At 51.4% G+C, this 16,034-nt stretch overlaps 2 protein-coding genes across 2 annotated transcripts; both read right to left on the bottom strand.

Moving 5' to 3' along the window:
- Positions 1-2,258: 2,258 nt before the first annotated feature.
- Positions 2,259-3,137, bottom strand: LOC120676707 (monothiol glutaredoxin-S5-like). The gene has a single exon (XM_039958035.1). It carries the CDS (start codon positions 3,056-3,058, stop codon positions 2,603-2,605), a length of 456 nt encoding a protein of 151 aa, XP_039813969.1. The 5' UTR covers positions 3,059-3,137; the 3' UTR covers positions 2,259-2,602.
- A 6,765-nt stretch (positions 3,138-9,902) lies between these two features.
- Positions 9,903-11,041, bottom strand: LOC120676085 (fasciclin-like arabinogalactan protein 11). The gene has a single exon (XM_039957300.1). It carries the CDS (start codon positions 10,870-10,872, stop codon positions 10,132-10,134), a length of 741 nt encoding a protein of 246 aa, XP_039813234.1. The 5' UTR covers positions 10,873-11,041; the 3' UTR covers positions 9,903-10,131.
- Positions 11,042-16,034: the final 4,993 nt, after the last annotated feature.

The following is a 16,034-nucleotide window of genomic DNA, read 5'->3' on the forward strand; positions in this document are numbered from 1 at the left end:
TGCGCGTGTGGTCTGTCGTTCCCGGCCTGGCGGCCAATGACCACGCGCGCAAGTACAACAAGCTGTAGTATAGCCTCCCCGCTTTCCGACAGTCCGGTTTGACCTTACCATTGGGAACCGGTCCGGTTTGGGCCGGTACCAAACCGGCCCAAATTTAAAATTCAAATTTGAATTCAAAAAAAAAATGAAAAATTTCCAAAAAAATTCCTAAAAATACTTCAAGGTGCGACGAATCTGATGGTGTTAAATTTTCTCAAAAATTCGTTCGTTTAACATACTTTTCGGGCATTTAAAGTTAAAACAAAAAAGAAAAAGAAAAAATGAGACGGCCCATTAAGGCCCACTTGGAAAACCAGTCAAACTGGTTACACATGCGATTTTAAACTTGGATTTGAATTCAAACCGGCCGGTAAACCGGTCTAACCGGTCGGTATACCGGTACGAACCGGTTGAACTGAGTTTTTTGAATTCAAATTTGAATTTGACTGGTTTCTACCGGTAACCGGTCAAACCGGTCCGGTAAACCTGGGTGTCCGGTTGGGAAAAAAACCCTGGGCACGACCACAACACAAAGGGCGCCTTTAGTTCCCAAAAATTTTCACCTCGAAATTTATGCCTCTCCCTTTAGACACGTGTATGGAGTAATAAATGTAGTTAAACAACAAAACTAATTGCACAGTTTGGATGTACACGGCGAGATGAATATTTTGAGCCTAATTAGTGCATGATTAGCCATAAGTGCTATAGAAATCCACTTGTGCTAATGATGCGGTCAAAGGCCTCAAAAGATTCGTCTCGCGGTTTTCAGGTGAGTTCTGAAATTAGTTTTTTAATTAGTGTCCGAAAAATTCTTCCGATATCTGGTCAAACTGTTGATTTGACAACAAAATTTTTTTTGGTTTGGGACCTAAACGCGCCCAAAGTAGCAGCAGTGAACGCGGAATCTTGCCACGCTACGGCGGCTGTACCTGCAGCACGCAGTATGCGCGCGGCTGTTTGTACCAGTCCACCACCACCACCACGGGCGAGGCGCACCCAGCGCGCCGCTACGGTCGCGGCCGAACGCGGCGGATGCGGCGCACATGGCGTATTTGGTGCGGTGGGCCGCGGACGAGTTTGGTGGCCTGGCCGGTGGCTGCCGCCCGATCCCGCCGCTTTGTCTTCTTTCCGCCCTCGTTTTCGAGTGGCAGACTGGCAGTCTGGCTGTAGAGAGGTGAACCGAGCCCGGCGGGCCGGCGGCCATACGGCCGAAGCGCCAAGAGTGGCCGCGGCTGCGCGACAAGTTCAGGGCGTGGGCCCTGAGAAACCCTGCCGTGAAATTTCCCTCTGCCCGCCACTGTGAAAGGAAGCTCTCTCTCTCTCTCTCTCCGGATTCTGACAAGAAAGCCCTTTACCCAGTCCGATGAAGGACGTACCTGCCACTGTGAAAGGAAGCTCCACTTCGCAGGCAAAGATTTTTGCGCTGCTGCTGGATCCTTTGGCTGCGGTCAACTGGCCTGTGTAAGTGTGTAACCCCTCTCGCTGCCGTCGCCACATGCGCCGCGCAAATCCACGAGACGGCAAGTTTGATTTCTCCACTGCTGCGTGCTTTGCTAATTGCTACGCTCCCTGCGACTCCAACTCAACTCGGCGGCTGTTTCCAGTTCGCGCCCGCCCATCACTGCTTACGCACTTGGCAGTATTACTACGGTTTTTCTTTTTTGGGGGGAAGACGGGAGCAGTATGACTACGCTTGTCCCACGCAAGAGTACAGCGGAGCAGAGCTACTAGTTCCTTAGTTGCATCGTCTTCCGTTTGGAACTACTAGTTCTCTTCCACGAGCAGCCACGAACCAGTTGTAGCAACACCAAAAAAAATATTTTGTTTATGGCAAAATCGGGTACCCTAGTACTGCCAACATGTACTAGTTTGGTCATACTACACCAATTGGATGGACGGTGTCTGTCTAAACCAGGATTTGCATCCTATCGTCCTACTACGTAGTAAAGTTCGGTCAAAAAATTACTTCTGTGTGGTAGGAAAATAAGAGAGAAAAGATGCGTCGCTGACATGCCATCTGATCGCATCATAGTAGTGCAGTGACGTCCAGGCGTCCGCGCACGCCACCTCAGCAACCGGCCACGGACGATCGAGCCAGCAGAGTACAAGACAAAATGAAAATGCCGTATACGGACGGCAATGGACCGCATGGAGGAGCAGCAGTATACCAGGTGGTAGGATGCGCACAAAATGGCCCCCGAGAAGGCGAGAACCACATGAAATGGGAAACTGGACAGCTCATCCTCATTAAAATCTGAAACGGAAACGACTGTACAGATGCGGCAAACGTCCCTCTCTCTCGTCTTCCGTATTCACATGCATGATGGAAGAAGCGAGCACGCATCACACACGCTACCAAACAAAGCCTATTACGGGATAAAATTATGTGAATTAGGAATTATCATTTTCTTTCTTGCTTCCCCTAAATCAAGAGAAAAATTGAACAAAGTCCTAGCACAGCACATGATCATCATCCGCCGCGGTGTGATGTAATACTCTCGATCCAACGGCCCTTTTCTGTGAGACTGGAAGGCAGAAACAGAAAGAAACACGCCTGGTTGAATTAGAGCCAGAGGGCGCCGGCCTTCTTGAGGATGGGCACGAGCTCGCCGGAGATGTGGACGGCCATGAGCCGGTCGAGCCCGCCCAGGAGCTTCCCGCCGACGAACACCGCGGGCAGCGCGGCGGCCTCGGCGCCGCCGGGCGGGACGACCCCGGCGAGCGCGGCCTCGTCAGCGACCTCGTGCACGGCCGGGTTCACCCCGAGCCCCTGCAGCAGCCGCTTCACGACGTGGCTCAGGCAGCACCCGCGGCGCCCCACCACCAGCACCGGGCTCTCGGCCACGGCCCTCTCGACCTCCGCCCGCCCGCCGTCGTCGTCCCCCGCCGCGGCGTCGGGCCGGGCGGGCTCCTCCGCGCCGGTGGCCGCCGCCGGCTCCGGCTTCACGGAGACGACGCCCGCCTCGGCCGCCGGCATGAGCCACGGCCGGGCGCTGCTGTAGGGGATCGCCTGGTACATTACTCCCCCCACCTCCTCCCCCGACGTGCTTCGAGTTTGACGTCGCAGCTGCAGGGTCTCTGCCCCCCCCCCCCCCCCCCCCCCCAAACTTTCCCGTTCTCTTTCTCCCTCTCCTTTTTCTCCCCCTCCCCCTCCCTCCCCTCGCGGCGGGCGTGGTTCGTGTGTGTGGGTCGCGATGGTTGGGGGTGGGCGCTGGCGTAAATGGCGGGGCGACGCGGGGTATATACAGGGGCGGGAGGTGAGGTGGGCGGGTGACGTCACCGCGGTCCCCGCGCCGCGACGCGGGGGTACCTTTCGACCGGTTCGCGCGGACTGACTGCTGCGGCACGCGAGTCTCGTCGAGGGTGGCGTTGGCGTGGAGGGGCGTCAGCCGCGGCTCCATCGGGGGCGCGCCGGGGACGCCGGCTCCGTGACGACAGCCGCTACGGAGGCGGACGCGGACCCGCCGCGCGCGCTGCGGTTGGACTCATGATGGGGGGCGGGGCCCGGCGGCCGATCCTGATCCTGGGCGGGCGGGCGGAGGAGCCCGAGCGGCCGCGAACATCGGGCACGATTTTTTTTCGCCGGGAGGACTGCGAGGTGGCTGCCGACGGTTGGCTTCGTACTGGTATTCCAGGGTGCCAAGTGGACGTCCTTCCGTAGCCGATCGGCGCATACCACGGAGGGGAATTGCAAGTTACTTGTATTTCACCGTTTTTTTCGTAAGATATAATTACTCTACTACTTAAGGTTACCAATCTAGCTAGATTATGGATCAGGATCGAGATGACTAGTTTCGCTACAAGACCCTGAAACGTTGAGCTAGCTGAAGCTTATTCCAAACCAGACATAATCATAGTGTTGCCATCATCCTCTATCAGAGCCCATCTAGAAGGAAATAAGCCGTCCCGTTTGGATCAACGGTGAAACCGTATACTATGACCCCCTCCAATTTCGAAGGGAACCGGTCAGCACAGACCAACCGGGCCCCGCTAGCTTGCCACTAGCTGTAGTACAGTAGTTTCTCTCCGGTCGTCGACGTTTTCGCGTGTGTGGTGGCGTCGGCAGCGTCGTCGTCGTCGTAAACTCGTAATCCGAGACGTCACGCGGGCTGGCCGCTCACCGCTGTTTACTTGCCTTGCGGCCCTCGTATTCCTCCCGTTTTTTACCAGCACATATCGGGCGCGCGCGTTCCCCCGGCAGCTAGCCCGGATTAAACTAGCCGCCGGTCGAGCCGCCGCTAGCTAGCCGCGCGCGTCGCGTCCCGATCGATCGGGCCAGCTTGGGAGTAGAGGACGCCAGGACGGCCGGGCCGGTCAGAGCTGCCGTGTGTGCGTGCGTGCTGGGTGTGCTGGTGCTGCCCAGTTGCCGCCGGTCGATGGAGAATACGATCGCTCTCTCGTGGGCGGGGGACAACGCATGTGGATCACGTATGACGTCCCTTTTGTAGGCCCCGTACGTCACTGCTTCGGTTGGGGGCTTGGGGCCTTGGGGAGAGGACAGCACGCGTGACGCATCTGGAGGAACATCTGATATATTTTTTGTACTTGCTGCTCTTGTTTCTTCACTCCGCTTGCGTCTCCTTGCGTGCTGCCCCTCGGATTATTGTATATACCGTGCAAGGTGACAACTCAGAATGGGTAAAGATACAGTAGTAACAAAATCAACCACTCCCTCCCTACCAAAATATAGGGATTTCTTAGTTATATTGTCCTACTCCCTCCGTTCCAAATTGTAGGTCGTTTTAGCAAATCTAGATGTATAATTTTTTGCTATGCATCTAGACATAGTGTTTATCTAGATGCGTAGCAAAATTTATATATCTAGATTTGCCAAAACGACCTACAATTTAGAACGGAGGGAGTAATTATGATAAGTCCGCTTAATTTTTTAGAACAGCATTAACATGTACCACACAAAAAGATATAGATTACAAAATTATGAAGGAACGTATCTAGTGCAAACCACAACCTCCGTAAAAAACCGTGCAAACCACGACAAAAAAGCCGTCTAAATTCACCAAAAAAATCACACATGTAGATGATATGATGATACACAACCTTGTAAAATATCTTGTCCAAACTCGACTTCGTCTGTGAGATATAAACTTAACAAATTTCTAACAAATCATCTGGACAGCTTTCTGGCTTGAAATTTGTTATTTTTATATCTCACAAATGAAGTCGAGTTTGAACAAGATATTTTACAAGATTGTGTATCATCATATCATCTACATGTGTGATTTTTTTGGTGAATTTAGACTACTTTTTTGCCGTCGTTTGCACGAGTTTTTACAAAATTGTGGTTTCCACCAGATATGTGAAATTTAAGCTAGATAAGTTAAAGAGCTGGCCTCTAAACGGATTGAACTCTAATTTTATACAATTTTATGTTAAAAATGTATAAAAACTCAGTTAAATTGTGAACAAACCAGAACAAACCATTTAAACTATGATCCATTACCATCTCTAATCGCACCGCCCGTCCGGTGTTTTTTGTTTTTTTGCCACGGGAAAGGCGGTGAGCGTCGCACTTGCTGGCCGGCGCAGCGAGCTCGTCGTCGTGACCCCGATCGCGAGCGGAACCACGTATTGTGGTGGATTCGGCGTCCAGCGCACACCCAGAACGTGAGCCAGCCAGACTTCTACGACCGACTGGTGTCGAGGTGCGGTCTCGACTATACTGATGTCGCACTACGGCGCTTAGTAATGAATGAATTATGATATGATAATGGTATGTCGAGAGCACACATACACGTTCTGGGATCTTATCCTTTGCTCGGCTAACCTTGTCCATAAATTTTATGAAATCTGTTCTTCTAGATTTCTTCTCTACTTCTCGCAAAAAAAAAGATTTCTTGTCTACTACTATTTTATTTGAGATTAGACCTTGTCCCTATCCGTTGCGAGCCAATTTTATGCACGTACGTACTGCCACGTTCGAGTTTCCAGCAGCCCATGTTCTGGGAGTGGGAATGCTACGGGTCTAAAGAGACAGCTCGCGGGCTAAACAAAACCATTCCTCCGCTAAATGGTGCCCGTCCATATACTTTCTGTAAAAGGCCCGCGTCGCATGGCAGAAACGTCCACCAGCCCGCAACATTGGCAAATTCGGCCTGCCCGTGTGACGCGCGTGCCTGATCACAAGGCCCACGCTAAGCAGCCACGGCGGGAAGAGTAGTAAACAAAAGGCACCCTGTAGATCATTTCCAGACGGAGGGAATATCTCGGTAGGCGGTAGCTGGGCGTTGTAGACGACCCGGCCGCGGCGGCGTGGGTGGGTGCCGAAAGGATCGACCCGGCCGCGGCGGCGGTGTGGCTTTTTCCAAATAGTCTCCTGTCGTCACCTGCAATCCATCGACAAGGTGTGGCTCCGCTTGAAGCCTTGTTCGGCTGGCTGGCTGGCTAGATGGCTGACTGATTTGGTGTGAGAGAAAAACACTGCTGGTTGGCTGGCTGGCTGGCTGATTTTACGTGAGACAAAAAAAACTGTTGTGGCTGGCTGAATCTCCCAGCCGAACAAGGCATCACTCTTGCTGTCCAGCATTCCTGCCTGAAACGGTGGTCGATCCTGTGCTAGAGGTTCGCCTATAAGGGATAGTAAGTTTGCTCTCTACAATATATCCATCTCATCTATAGATAGTATTTTGTTGAACTCACAGGCATTTACTCCACCGTGGGTGTCTCCCTGGTTGATGGGCCATGCTGCGCCTTTTGTTCCCTGGGGGCACGGAAACCGTGTTGGTGGGGGCCACTGGCATGGGAACCTGTGCTAGCGAGGGTCGCTGCGCCTGGCGACGTTTTTCTCCTCTCCAGCTCTCTCTCTCCTACGTGGACAGTTAGCGATGATTCTTAACGGCCCGTTGCGGGCGCCCTAAGGTGCCGCGTCGTTAATAGTTATCCCAACCTCCCAGTTTCCCAACAAACGGCATCAGGGCTTGGGCTAGCTCAGGGTTTAAAATTTCGGCGGCATACCGCCGAAATTTCGGTGTATTTTTCGTTTTCGGTCTTCACCGGTTTTTGGTTTTTCGGTATTTTTCGGAATTTTTCGTTCCGAATTTAAAAAATTTTAAAAAATTTATAAATAACCATTAAAAAATCAGCAAAAATTATGATAAAAAACTAGAGGTTTTTATTAGCTAATAGCATTTGAAATCATTCAAATCTAAATTGATTTGTTAGGTTAAATTGATGATTTGGGTTCATATCCGTTACAGACCCGTTAACCCATTAAGAAAATATCCACTCCCCTTTCACTCCTCGTGACCAACGGCCTCACCCACTCCTTCCTCCCTCTCCCGCGCGCTCACCCACGCTCTCCCTCTGCTCGCGCATGTAACAGTCTACGTTTTAGCGTTATAAACCTAAGTCAGAAAAATCGCATAACTTGCAAACCACAAAATGAACGAAGGTGAAACTTCATGGGCATGTCACACAAATCATAACAAACCAAAATCCCAACAAAGTCAGAGAGAGAAAATAAAATTTTACACATGAAATGACGAGTTGTTCCAACTCCGATTTTCAAATTCAATTAACTGAAAACCGGTTTAAATGGGCTAAAAACCAAATTGCAATGTGTTGTATTAATTGGACTATGGACTTAATTGTAATAATTTTAATAGACTTTGTACTTTGGACTAAGTACGTGTGCACTTTGGACATGAATTATGTGTTTCGTTTTCGTATTTCTCATTGTGTGCTGGAGTTTCTTATATATTGTGCATTATAATCTATCAATATAGACAAACTCCCCAAAATTTTCAATTTCTTTTCATAAATACATAATTTCCCCATTATTTTCCAACTGTTTCCATCATTTTTCGGTGAAAAGCACCGAAAAAACCGGTGAGATGCACCGAAAAACCGGCCGGTATACCGAAATTTCGAAATTTTGAATTTGAGATCACTTCCCATCATTTTCCGACGGTTTCCATCATTTTTCGGTGAAAAGCAACGGAATACCGGTAAAATGCAACGAAATTCCGGCCGGAAAACCGAAATTTCGGAATTTTGAATTTGAGAGCTCTTTCCGGTCGAAATTACCGGAAAACCGCGAAATTTCGGCCGGTATACCGTTTTCGGTGGCCACCGAAATTTTTTTCAAAAACGAAAACGTAAACCCTGGGCTAGCTAGATGGTGACATTTCCGGTGCGGCTTTTGCTGAAACCCTGGGCGTTTTCTACTACCATTCTTTCTCCAGTGCTGCTGGTTAGTCTGTCGTCGCGTTGTTTAATTCTTTGCAAAGGAGCAAAAGTCTGCTACCACGACGACTTTGTATATTCAAAAGAACGGGAAGCGTCGGTGGTACGGTGGTCCGCACTGCAAAGCGTGTCTTCTAGGAGTAGCTACCACCAACTACGCGTGCCGGGTAAGGCCCCGTTTAGTTCCCAAAATTTTTCCTACAATATCCGTCACATCAAATCTTTCGACACATGCATGAAGTATTAAATGTAGTTAAAAAAAATAACTAATTACACAGTCTAACTGATTAGCATGAGATGAATCTTTTAAGCCTAATTAGTTCATGATTGGACATTATTTGTCAAGTAACAACGAAACATGCTACAGTAACTTTTCACCCTACTTTTCACAAACTAAACGCGGCCTAATCATCCGAGCTGAGCAAAACGGCCTGTACCGACAGTGCTAGCTGGCCGTTGATGATTGAGAGTGATGCCGCGCCACTTGTCTCGTCTATACCTGCCGGACACCGCAGGAACGTCTGGTGGTCAGTCTCAACCCGAACTCTACCATGAAGTCTAAAAATATTAATAGTTCTTTATTTATAGTTTTTTCGCTGATGTGACACCTTAATTATTAAAGAGAGAATGAGAAAAACAAGACTGTGTTTTTAGATAGGACCTCAAGTCTACGCGCCCTTTAATGTCCAAGAAATCAGAGAGACTTGCGTTGTGGAGGGAGTGTGGAGTCCATAGATCTTGTCATGAAAGAAAAATAATAAATAATTTTATGTATAAAAACTACTATTACACACTTTGCATTGGAAAATATAGTTTTTTTGTGATGGAGTTTTTGAGACTTAAGACTTTACGAGTGGAGTCTGCATTGCGACTGTCCTACCAACTTCAGAATCTGCTGCCGTGATGGACAGCTGGGGGTCGAAAACCATAAGGCCGATGGTTCTTGTGCCCTTTGAGAAGACAATGCGAACTGAACGCCGAGACATGACAAGAGAAATCCATCCGGTCAGATGTGTCTGGACTCTGTTGGTTTGAGTCTGTTTTAGTGTGTGGGCGAGGTCTGCATCAAATCCTGCAAATGCGAGGTTCTAACATGGACCCTATCGACCAACGAGCTTCTTGATGATTTTTGGATGTCAGAGGTATGGAAAAGCTCAAAAACCACCCCATATTTGCACAGATAGATACTGCCTCGAATTGCATTGCGACTCCGTGCAGAAAGGTACTCCAACCCAGTGGAAGAATCGATTTGTTACCAACCGAACCTGGCACCACGTGCTCGTGTAAAGAAAGGGCCCCGCTTTTCCACCCTGCTCCACCAACTGCATTAGCCTAGCTTGGCTTGGCTTAGCTAATCATAGCTCCCATCGCTTGATAAATCCAAAACCGAAAAACTAGCTAGACGTCTGATGCCGCCACTGCCAAGCAGAAAACACAAGCTTGGACCAACTACATCTTGCGCTAAATGTCTGATTCGGTTGCTTAATCATTGTCCCTCACCTAACAAGAGTAAAGCGCCGACAATCTCTCACATTTCTCTGCAGCAAGCGCCGACAATCTCTCACATTTCTCTGCAGCAAGGAAAATAACGCGCAGCTCGACGTACGTCACGGCGGTTTTATGCCGGCAACAAGTAGACAAAGAAAGAATAATAGAACGACTAAAAAAAAGCAGTAATGCGTGCATTATGAACAGCCTCAAGCACATGAATTCGATCACATAACCCAATCCTACAGACCGCCAAGAACAAGAACAAGAACACAATGAAGAAACTAGCAGTATCAAAGAAATTTAAACAGAAAAAAATGGGAAGGGGAAGGAAGGAAACACCACCGCTGACAATCTCAGTCAAAGATGGAATTGGTGGACATTGGCATTCTCATCCCAGTCTCACAACAGGTAGCCAAGAACGGCGGCGAGGCCAGCGACGCTCCAGCCGACGGCCCTGGCGCTGGCGGCGCCCGTGTCGGAATCCTCGGAGCCGGCCGGTGACGAGGCGTCGGAGGAGCCGCCCTTCTTGGGCTTGCCCTCGGACGCAGTGGGCGCGGCGGCGGGGGCCTTGGCCCCGAAGAGCTCCATGGGCAGGAGCACCTTGTCGACGGAGTAGACGGCGAGCGGCTTGGCGGAGTAGAGCGCGTTGTTGATGCGGACCTCGACGACGCCGGAGGAGACGTTGACCTGGTTGTTGGTGTCGGAGGTGATGTTGAGCGTGTAGGGCCCGTCCCGGCCGGAGGCCTGGGTGCGGACGGGGTTGCTGGCGGTCTGGAAGGAGTCCATGCTGTAGAAACTGGGCAGGATGTGGCCCTGCACCAGCGACACCTGCTGCTGCTGGGTGAGGGAGTTGAGCGTGCCGGGCTTGAGGTTGTTGAAGGCGTTGTCGGTGGGCGCGAACACCGTGTAGCCGCCGCCGTTGTTGCCGAAGGAGCTGTTGAGCTGGCTGTTGAGCTGCGTGTCCTGCTGCGTCTCCTTCATCAGCCGGATGAAGGTCGTGTACTGCCCGCCCTTCTCCAGGATCGCCGTCACGTTGGGGGGCCCACTCGGCGCCGCCGCGGGGCCCGGCGCCTGCGCCAGCGCCGCCGGAACCACCGCCAGCGCCAGGAACGCCGCCGCCACGGCGATGCGCCCCGCCATTGTGGGTGCGTGTGTGGGTGGACTGGGCTGGGCTGGGCTGCTGCGGAAGCGGAACGCAGTGTAAGATCGACTAGCTGGCGAGAGCGTAGAGTAGCGTAGTGTGCTATCGGTAGAGAGAGGCTAGAGCGGTGGGGTCGGTTGATATAGGGAGGCCGGAGGTGTGGTAGAGCGTCACGGCTGGAGCTGAGCTGGTGGTGGGGCGCACTGAGCGGTGGTTGCCCGGTGCCCCGGTGGTTACGACCGGCGGGGGCGCGCGGAATTAGCGAACATGCGTGCGCGCCGAGCGGATGAGACTACGAGAAGAAGAGGGCCCGCGGCCGGGTCCGAGGCTCGGGCCTGCGCGGCGAGCCGGCGAGGGGGGTGGAAGAGAAAGGATGGAACTCGCAGAAGACGTGCTACTGTCTGCGCCCTGTCCGCAAGCTGCCCGGTGGTGAACGATGATTATTGGTGTGGTGGCCAGCGAGGTTGATGATGTGACTATGTGAGGCCGACGCGCGAACGGCGGCGGCACACGGGACAAGGTTTGCCCGCTGGCCGCTGGGGTCGTGACCGGTGCTAATGGTAATGCCGACGAGGACAGGGGACGACGCATGGATGATGGGGTGGGGAAAACTATATCTGGACGTGCCCTGCGTCACCGCGTGCCTTGAGGGTTGAGGCTATATATGTACTACTCCATCAGGCGCGCGCATGTGGCTCGGTGGCTGTGGTACGATCGCGCACGCGCACAACCATCAAGCTGGATGAAAAATCTCGCGCCTTTTTTTTTTGAAAAAACATACCTCGAGGAGATCGATCGTTGACATTTGAACGCGCACGGATCATAACGGTCATCAGAATTGACCAATTGTTTTTTTTATTTAAAGGGTTAGAGGAAGTATACTGCGCTCGATATGCGGAAACAAAAAAAACTAACGTCTAAAGCATCTCTAAGAGTTCTCCATATTCTCTCCAAATCTTTTTATTTGTCAACTCTCCAAACAGGTAGGGAGAGGCAAAAACGAGTCAATCTCTAATAGTTCTCTATTTTTACTTTCTAAAAATGAGAAATTGTGGCCCCAGATAATAATCCCGCTGGAAACATCCACAAATAATCATGAAATCAATCAACAGTGTCCAAAATAGCATATGATGTGTCAGACTCGGCGCAAGGCCTACGGCGGCAGGCCATGCACAGGCCAGACAGAGGAATCGCTGTCGGACAGGCCATACACAAACCACGCGCACGTCAGACCAAGGCGCAGGCCAGGAACCGCCCATCACGCCGGCAGACAGGGCGGCCAGGCGTAGGCCTACGGCGGCGGCGACCAAAGAACAGATGGGCGCGAATGAAGAAGCCCGCCTGACAAAAAAAAAACGGCACGAGGGTGTGCGATCGGGAGTCGGAAGGAGCGCGTATTTTTATGCACAAGTGAGGCTAATTTGCCAATTATTAGACTGACTCCAACTAGGAGATGTAAAATGAGAGAGTCATTCCTCCATTTGTCTCGTACACAGTAAATTCATCAACCACGACAAAAACTTCATCTCCAACAGGCGGAGGCAAAAACAGATGCATCACCGCCGGTCGTTCCTCTCACACGCCGCTCGTGAAGGGAGGGAGGGGAGACACAGCCGGAGGAGGAGGCCGTCGGACCGCCTCACCACGACCTCGAGGTCCTCGACGCCGAGATTTGCAGGAGACAGCATGAGGAGGTCGAGGAGGCCACATTGGGGAGGACGTCGCGCCGGGGAAGCCGCCGCCGCAGAGGAGGCCGCGCCGGCCTGCCAGGCCGCCGCGCAGGCGAAAGGGAAGGAGCTGGGGGGCGCCGGCCGCAACCTGCGAAGGCGAACCGGCGAGGAGGGGGCCACGCCCGCCGGAGGTGAGGAGGGGGCCGCGCCGCCGGAGGTGAGCAGGGGGCTGCGCTCGCCTCCGCCCGCCCCCACATCGCCGAGCCGCCGCCCCCGGATCCACCCGCCCCTCTGCTTCTCCATCGGCCTGGAGAGGGAGGGAGGCGGCGGGAGGACGGGCCGGTAGGGAAGCTCGATCCGCCGGCCAGCGCGCGGGAGAGGCGGCCCGGGCGGCCCCTCCCTCCGCCACCGTGGAGGGGCCGGCGGCCGGCGGAGTAGCTCCGGCCGCTCCCCGTGCGCACGGCCACCCAACCGGCTGCCTCGAGCCCTGCGGGTGGGAAGACAGGAGGGTGCGGGCCAAGGCGGAGATGCCGGGCAGGAGGAAGGGGCGGAGGCGGTCAGGGTCGTGCGGCTGGAGAAAGGAGGAAGGACCGGGCGGGGTCGTGCGACCGGGCAGGTGGAAGGACCGGGCGAGCGCCTGGCCCCGTGGGCTCGTATGCCTTCGAGGAGAGGAGATTCATTTTTACCTCTCCTCTCTTCTCACGAAGCAAAATGCCTCGCCCTTTGCCTGTCCTGTTGGACCTCCATTCGGCGATGCTAGGTGCCGCGGGGGAGGCATATATGCATTTGCATATTGTTATTGGAGTCAGTCTTAGGAGATGGGGGGTTAGGATGGGGAACCATTGGAGACTTTTTTTTACCTTTTTTCTAAAAAAATAAGAATGGGAAAGAGAAATAGTGAACTATTGGAGATGCTCAAGGTGCAAGACGGAATCTCCTATCTTTCATGTAGTGGCGGAAAGTAAACATATGTTAAGGGCAGCTCTAGTGTGCTCCCAAAACGAACAGATGAAAGTATGGTTCGACTAAACCGAACTGAGTATGTTGTAGCTGTCGACTGATCGATGTCAGAACCAAAATCAAAGCGTGTAGACGATTCGAACCATCATTGTTGTCCCAACTAAAATAGGGAACATGAGGGATTGAGTGATTTTACAATTAACCACCCACCCTTGAATTGGGTAATCACACTTTTTCAAATCCCCCTCCCACTCCCTCTGCACCCCCCTAATGTTGATCCAGTGGTCCAGATTGGAGTTTGAACGGTTTGCATGGAGAGATTAGTTTGCACCTGATATATTCTCATTAAACTATTCCAACTGTACAAGATTGGGTGGGCTTCATACGCAGCGCTAGTCCTCAACCACCACCCAATTTTGACTTTTTTTATTGTTTCATTTGGAGCAGTAGTCGAATGCAGCACAAGAGCTAGCGAACCATACTGCTATTCGGGTTAGATGAATTTTAAAGGTCGAACCAGGACTGGAAGTGCCCCAAAGAGGAGGCCAATTAGCCATATGTAAAGTACTCTAGAAGCAAAGGAAATATGGCATTTGAGTGAGAAATACGAGTAGATAAGGCCTTTTTTTTGTGAGAAGGAGGGGCCAGCATCCTGTTTGGTCTCCATAAGGTTCGCCCAGTGTTTTCATATCTAGGGGTAGTAAAGATCTCAAATTTGAACTTAGATACTCTAAGATCTGTGTCTTAAAAGGTCTAGACTCTAATCTTATACATTTTTTAGCTACAATATGTAAAATCTAAATTGGATTGTAAAAAGATAGGACATCCAGATCTGTTACCACCCCTATCCATACCCATCTCTCTTTTGTATGCTTCGCTCCGGTTTCCGCCGATACACCCCCGGATTTCCGACGACGCACGGCGACGCTGAGTCGCCACCGAGACGAAAAGAACTTCGCTCTCCACGAACGCCATTCCTCGTCGGTTCACCGGACATGTCTGCTGTCCGTGCAGAGCACGCTGTTCGTACGAAGATCGTTGCTGGTCCCGACCACGACGACGTGTCGGAGGCTAGAAGCTGACCCCCCCGGACCCGGATAGCAATCCCGCGGGGGAGCGTGCTCGTAGGCACGTAACAATTGGCCTGTTGATATACTACGCCACGTCGTGAGCATGACTGGCAGACAGCTATTGTACGGAGCCTTTTTTTTATATGTATCGTTTTGCTGTGCTCCAATTAAGTTGGTGCTAGCATCTTTTTTTTTCTATCACATACAGTGATGGAGAAAACCGTTTGGTGCCGACGGTGGTGCAAAACTGCAAACTCCAGATTATTCAGAGGCGCGTGCGAGCCATCTTCACGGTCAGATTTGAGGACGGGGACTTTCAAACCACAGCCTGATCGACCGGCCTTGATACTGCGGTTACAATGTAACAACCAGGCTCCAGCCGCGAGGGCGGCTGACACGATTATAACCCTGCATGGGTCTACGTCCGGCCGATCGAGCTGTTCGCCACTAATCAGAACGGTCAGGTGGACAGGATCCCGGCACCGGACGGGAGGCGGTAGGTGATAGCGATCGGTATCTGTCAGGCTGTGCATCCGCTTTGCGGATTGATCATTGGGTTGGGTCCAGGCAACCAAGCGAAACAGAGCTGGCGGCGGCATCGGATCGGGTGCACATGTGACATGTCCGTCCTAAAAACTATAATGCAAGTTCGTTAGGGCCTGTTTGGGGCCGGGCCGAGGTGTCAAACTGATGGCGGCTGCGGTTGCTGCCTTTCTGGGACGCTGCTCTCTGCACTGCTCTGATCTGATCTCTGAATTCTCGCACGAATTGGTAAAAGAGAAGCCGCTCGATTTGCCATCACCACGAGCCGTTCGATGCGTTGGAAGCCATCATGGACACGCACGCACGCACCCGCCCACGACGCGATCGAGCCCCGCAGCGCAGCAGGCCAACCCGGGAGAAACATGAAACAATGATCTAAATTTCACCTCAATTGAGCCATAAAAACTGCGGCTATGAATTATTTAACAAGCATAAATCTAAACATAAACATAAATAAATCTATAACTAAGTCATACATGATCTAATGAGTATAAAATTTTTACTACAGTTCAAGCATACAATAGTAAGGCCACCATAAAAATTTCACCTCAATTGAGCCATAGAAACTGGGCTATGAATTATTCTATTTAATTATAGAAAAAATAAATCTAAATTTAAAGAAAAAAGTTTGTACTAAAGTATAGCATATTATGTGTTCACTTTATAAATCTACTCATGTGGAGTCCAACAAAATTGGATTTTTTATTTTATGATTTTTCAGTGATTTACTATGATTTTTTAAAGATTCAACCAAAATAAATAAAAAGAAAATGGCAAAACCGTGTTACTGTAGCAACCACCGTTCAAAACCATTCCAGGGGTAATTTGACCGGTTTTGAAAAGTTCAGGGGGTAGAATATCCGGTTTTATAGTTGAGGGGATTATATAGTCCACCCCTCATAGTTGGGGGGTGATCTA

The sequence above is a fragment of the Panicum virgatum genome, chromosome 5N (genome assembly GCF_016808335.1).
Source record: "Panicum virgatum strain AP13 chromosome 5N, P.virgatum_v5, whole genome shotgun sequence".
In the NCBI taxonomy this organism is placed as follows: Eukaryota; Viridiplantae; Streptophyta; class Magnoliopsida; order Poales; family Poaceae; genus Panicum; species Panicum virgatum.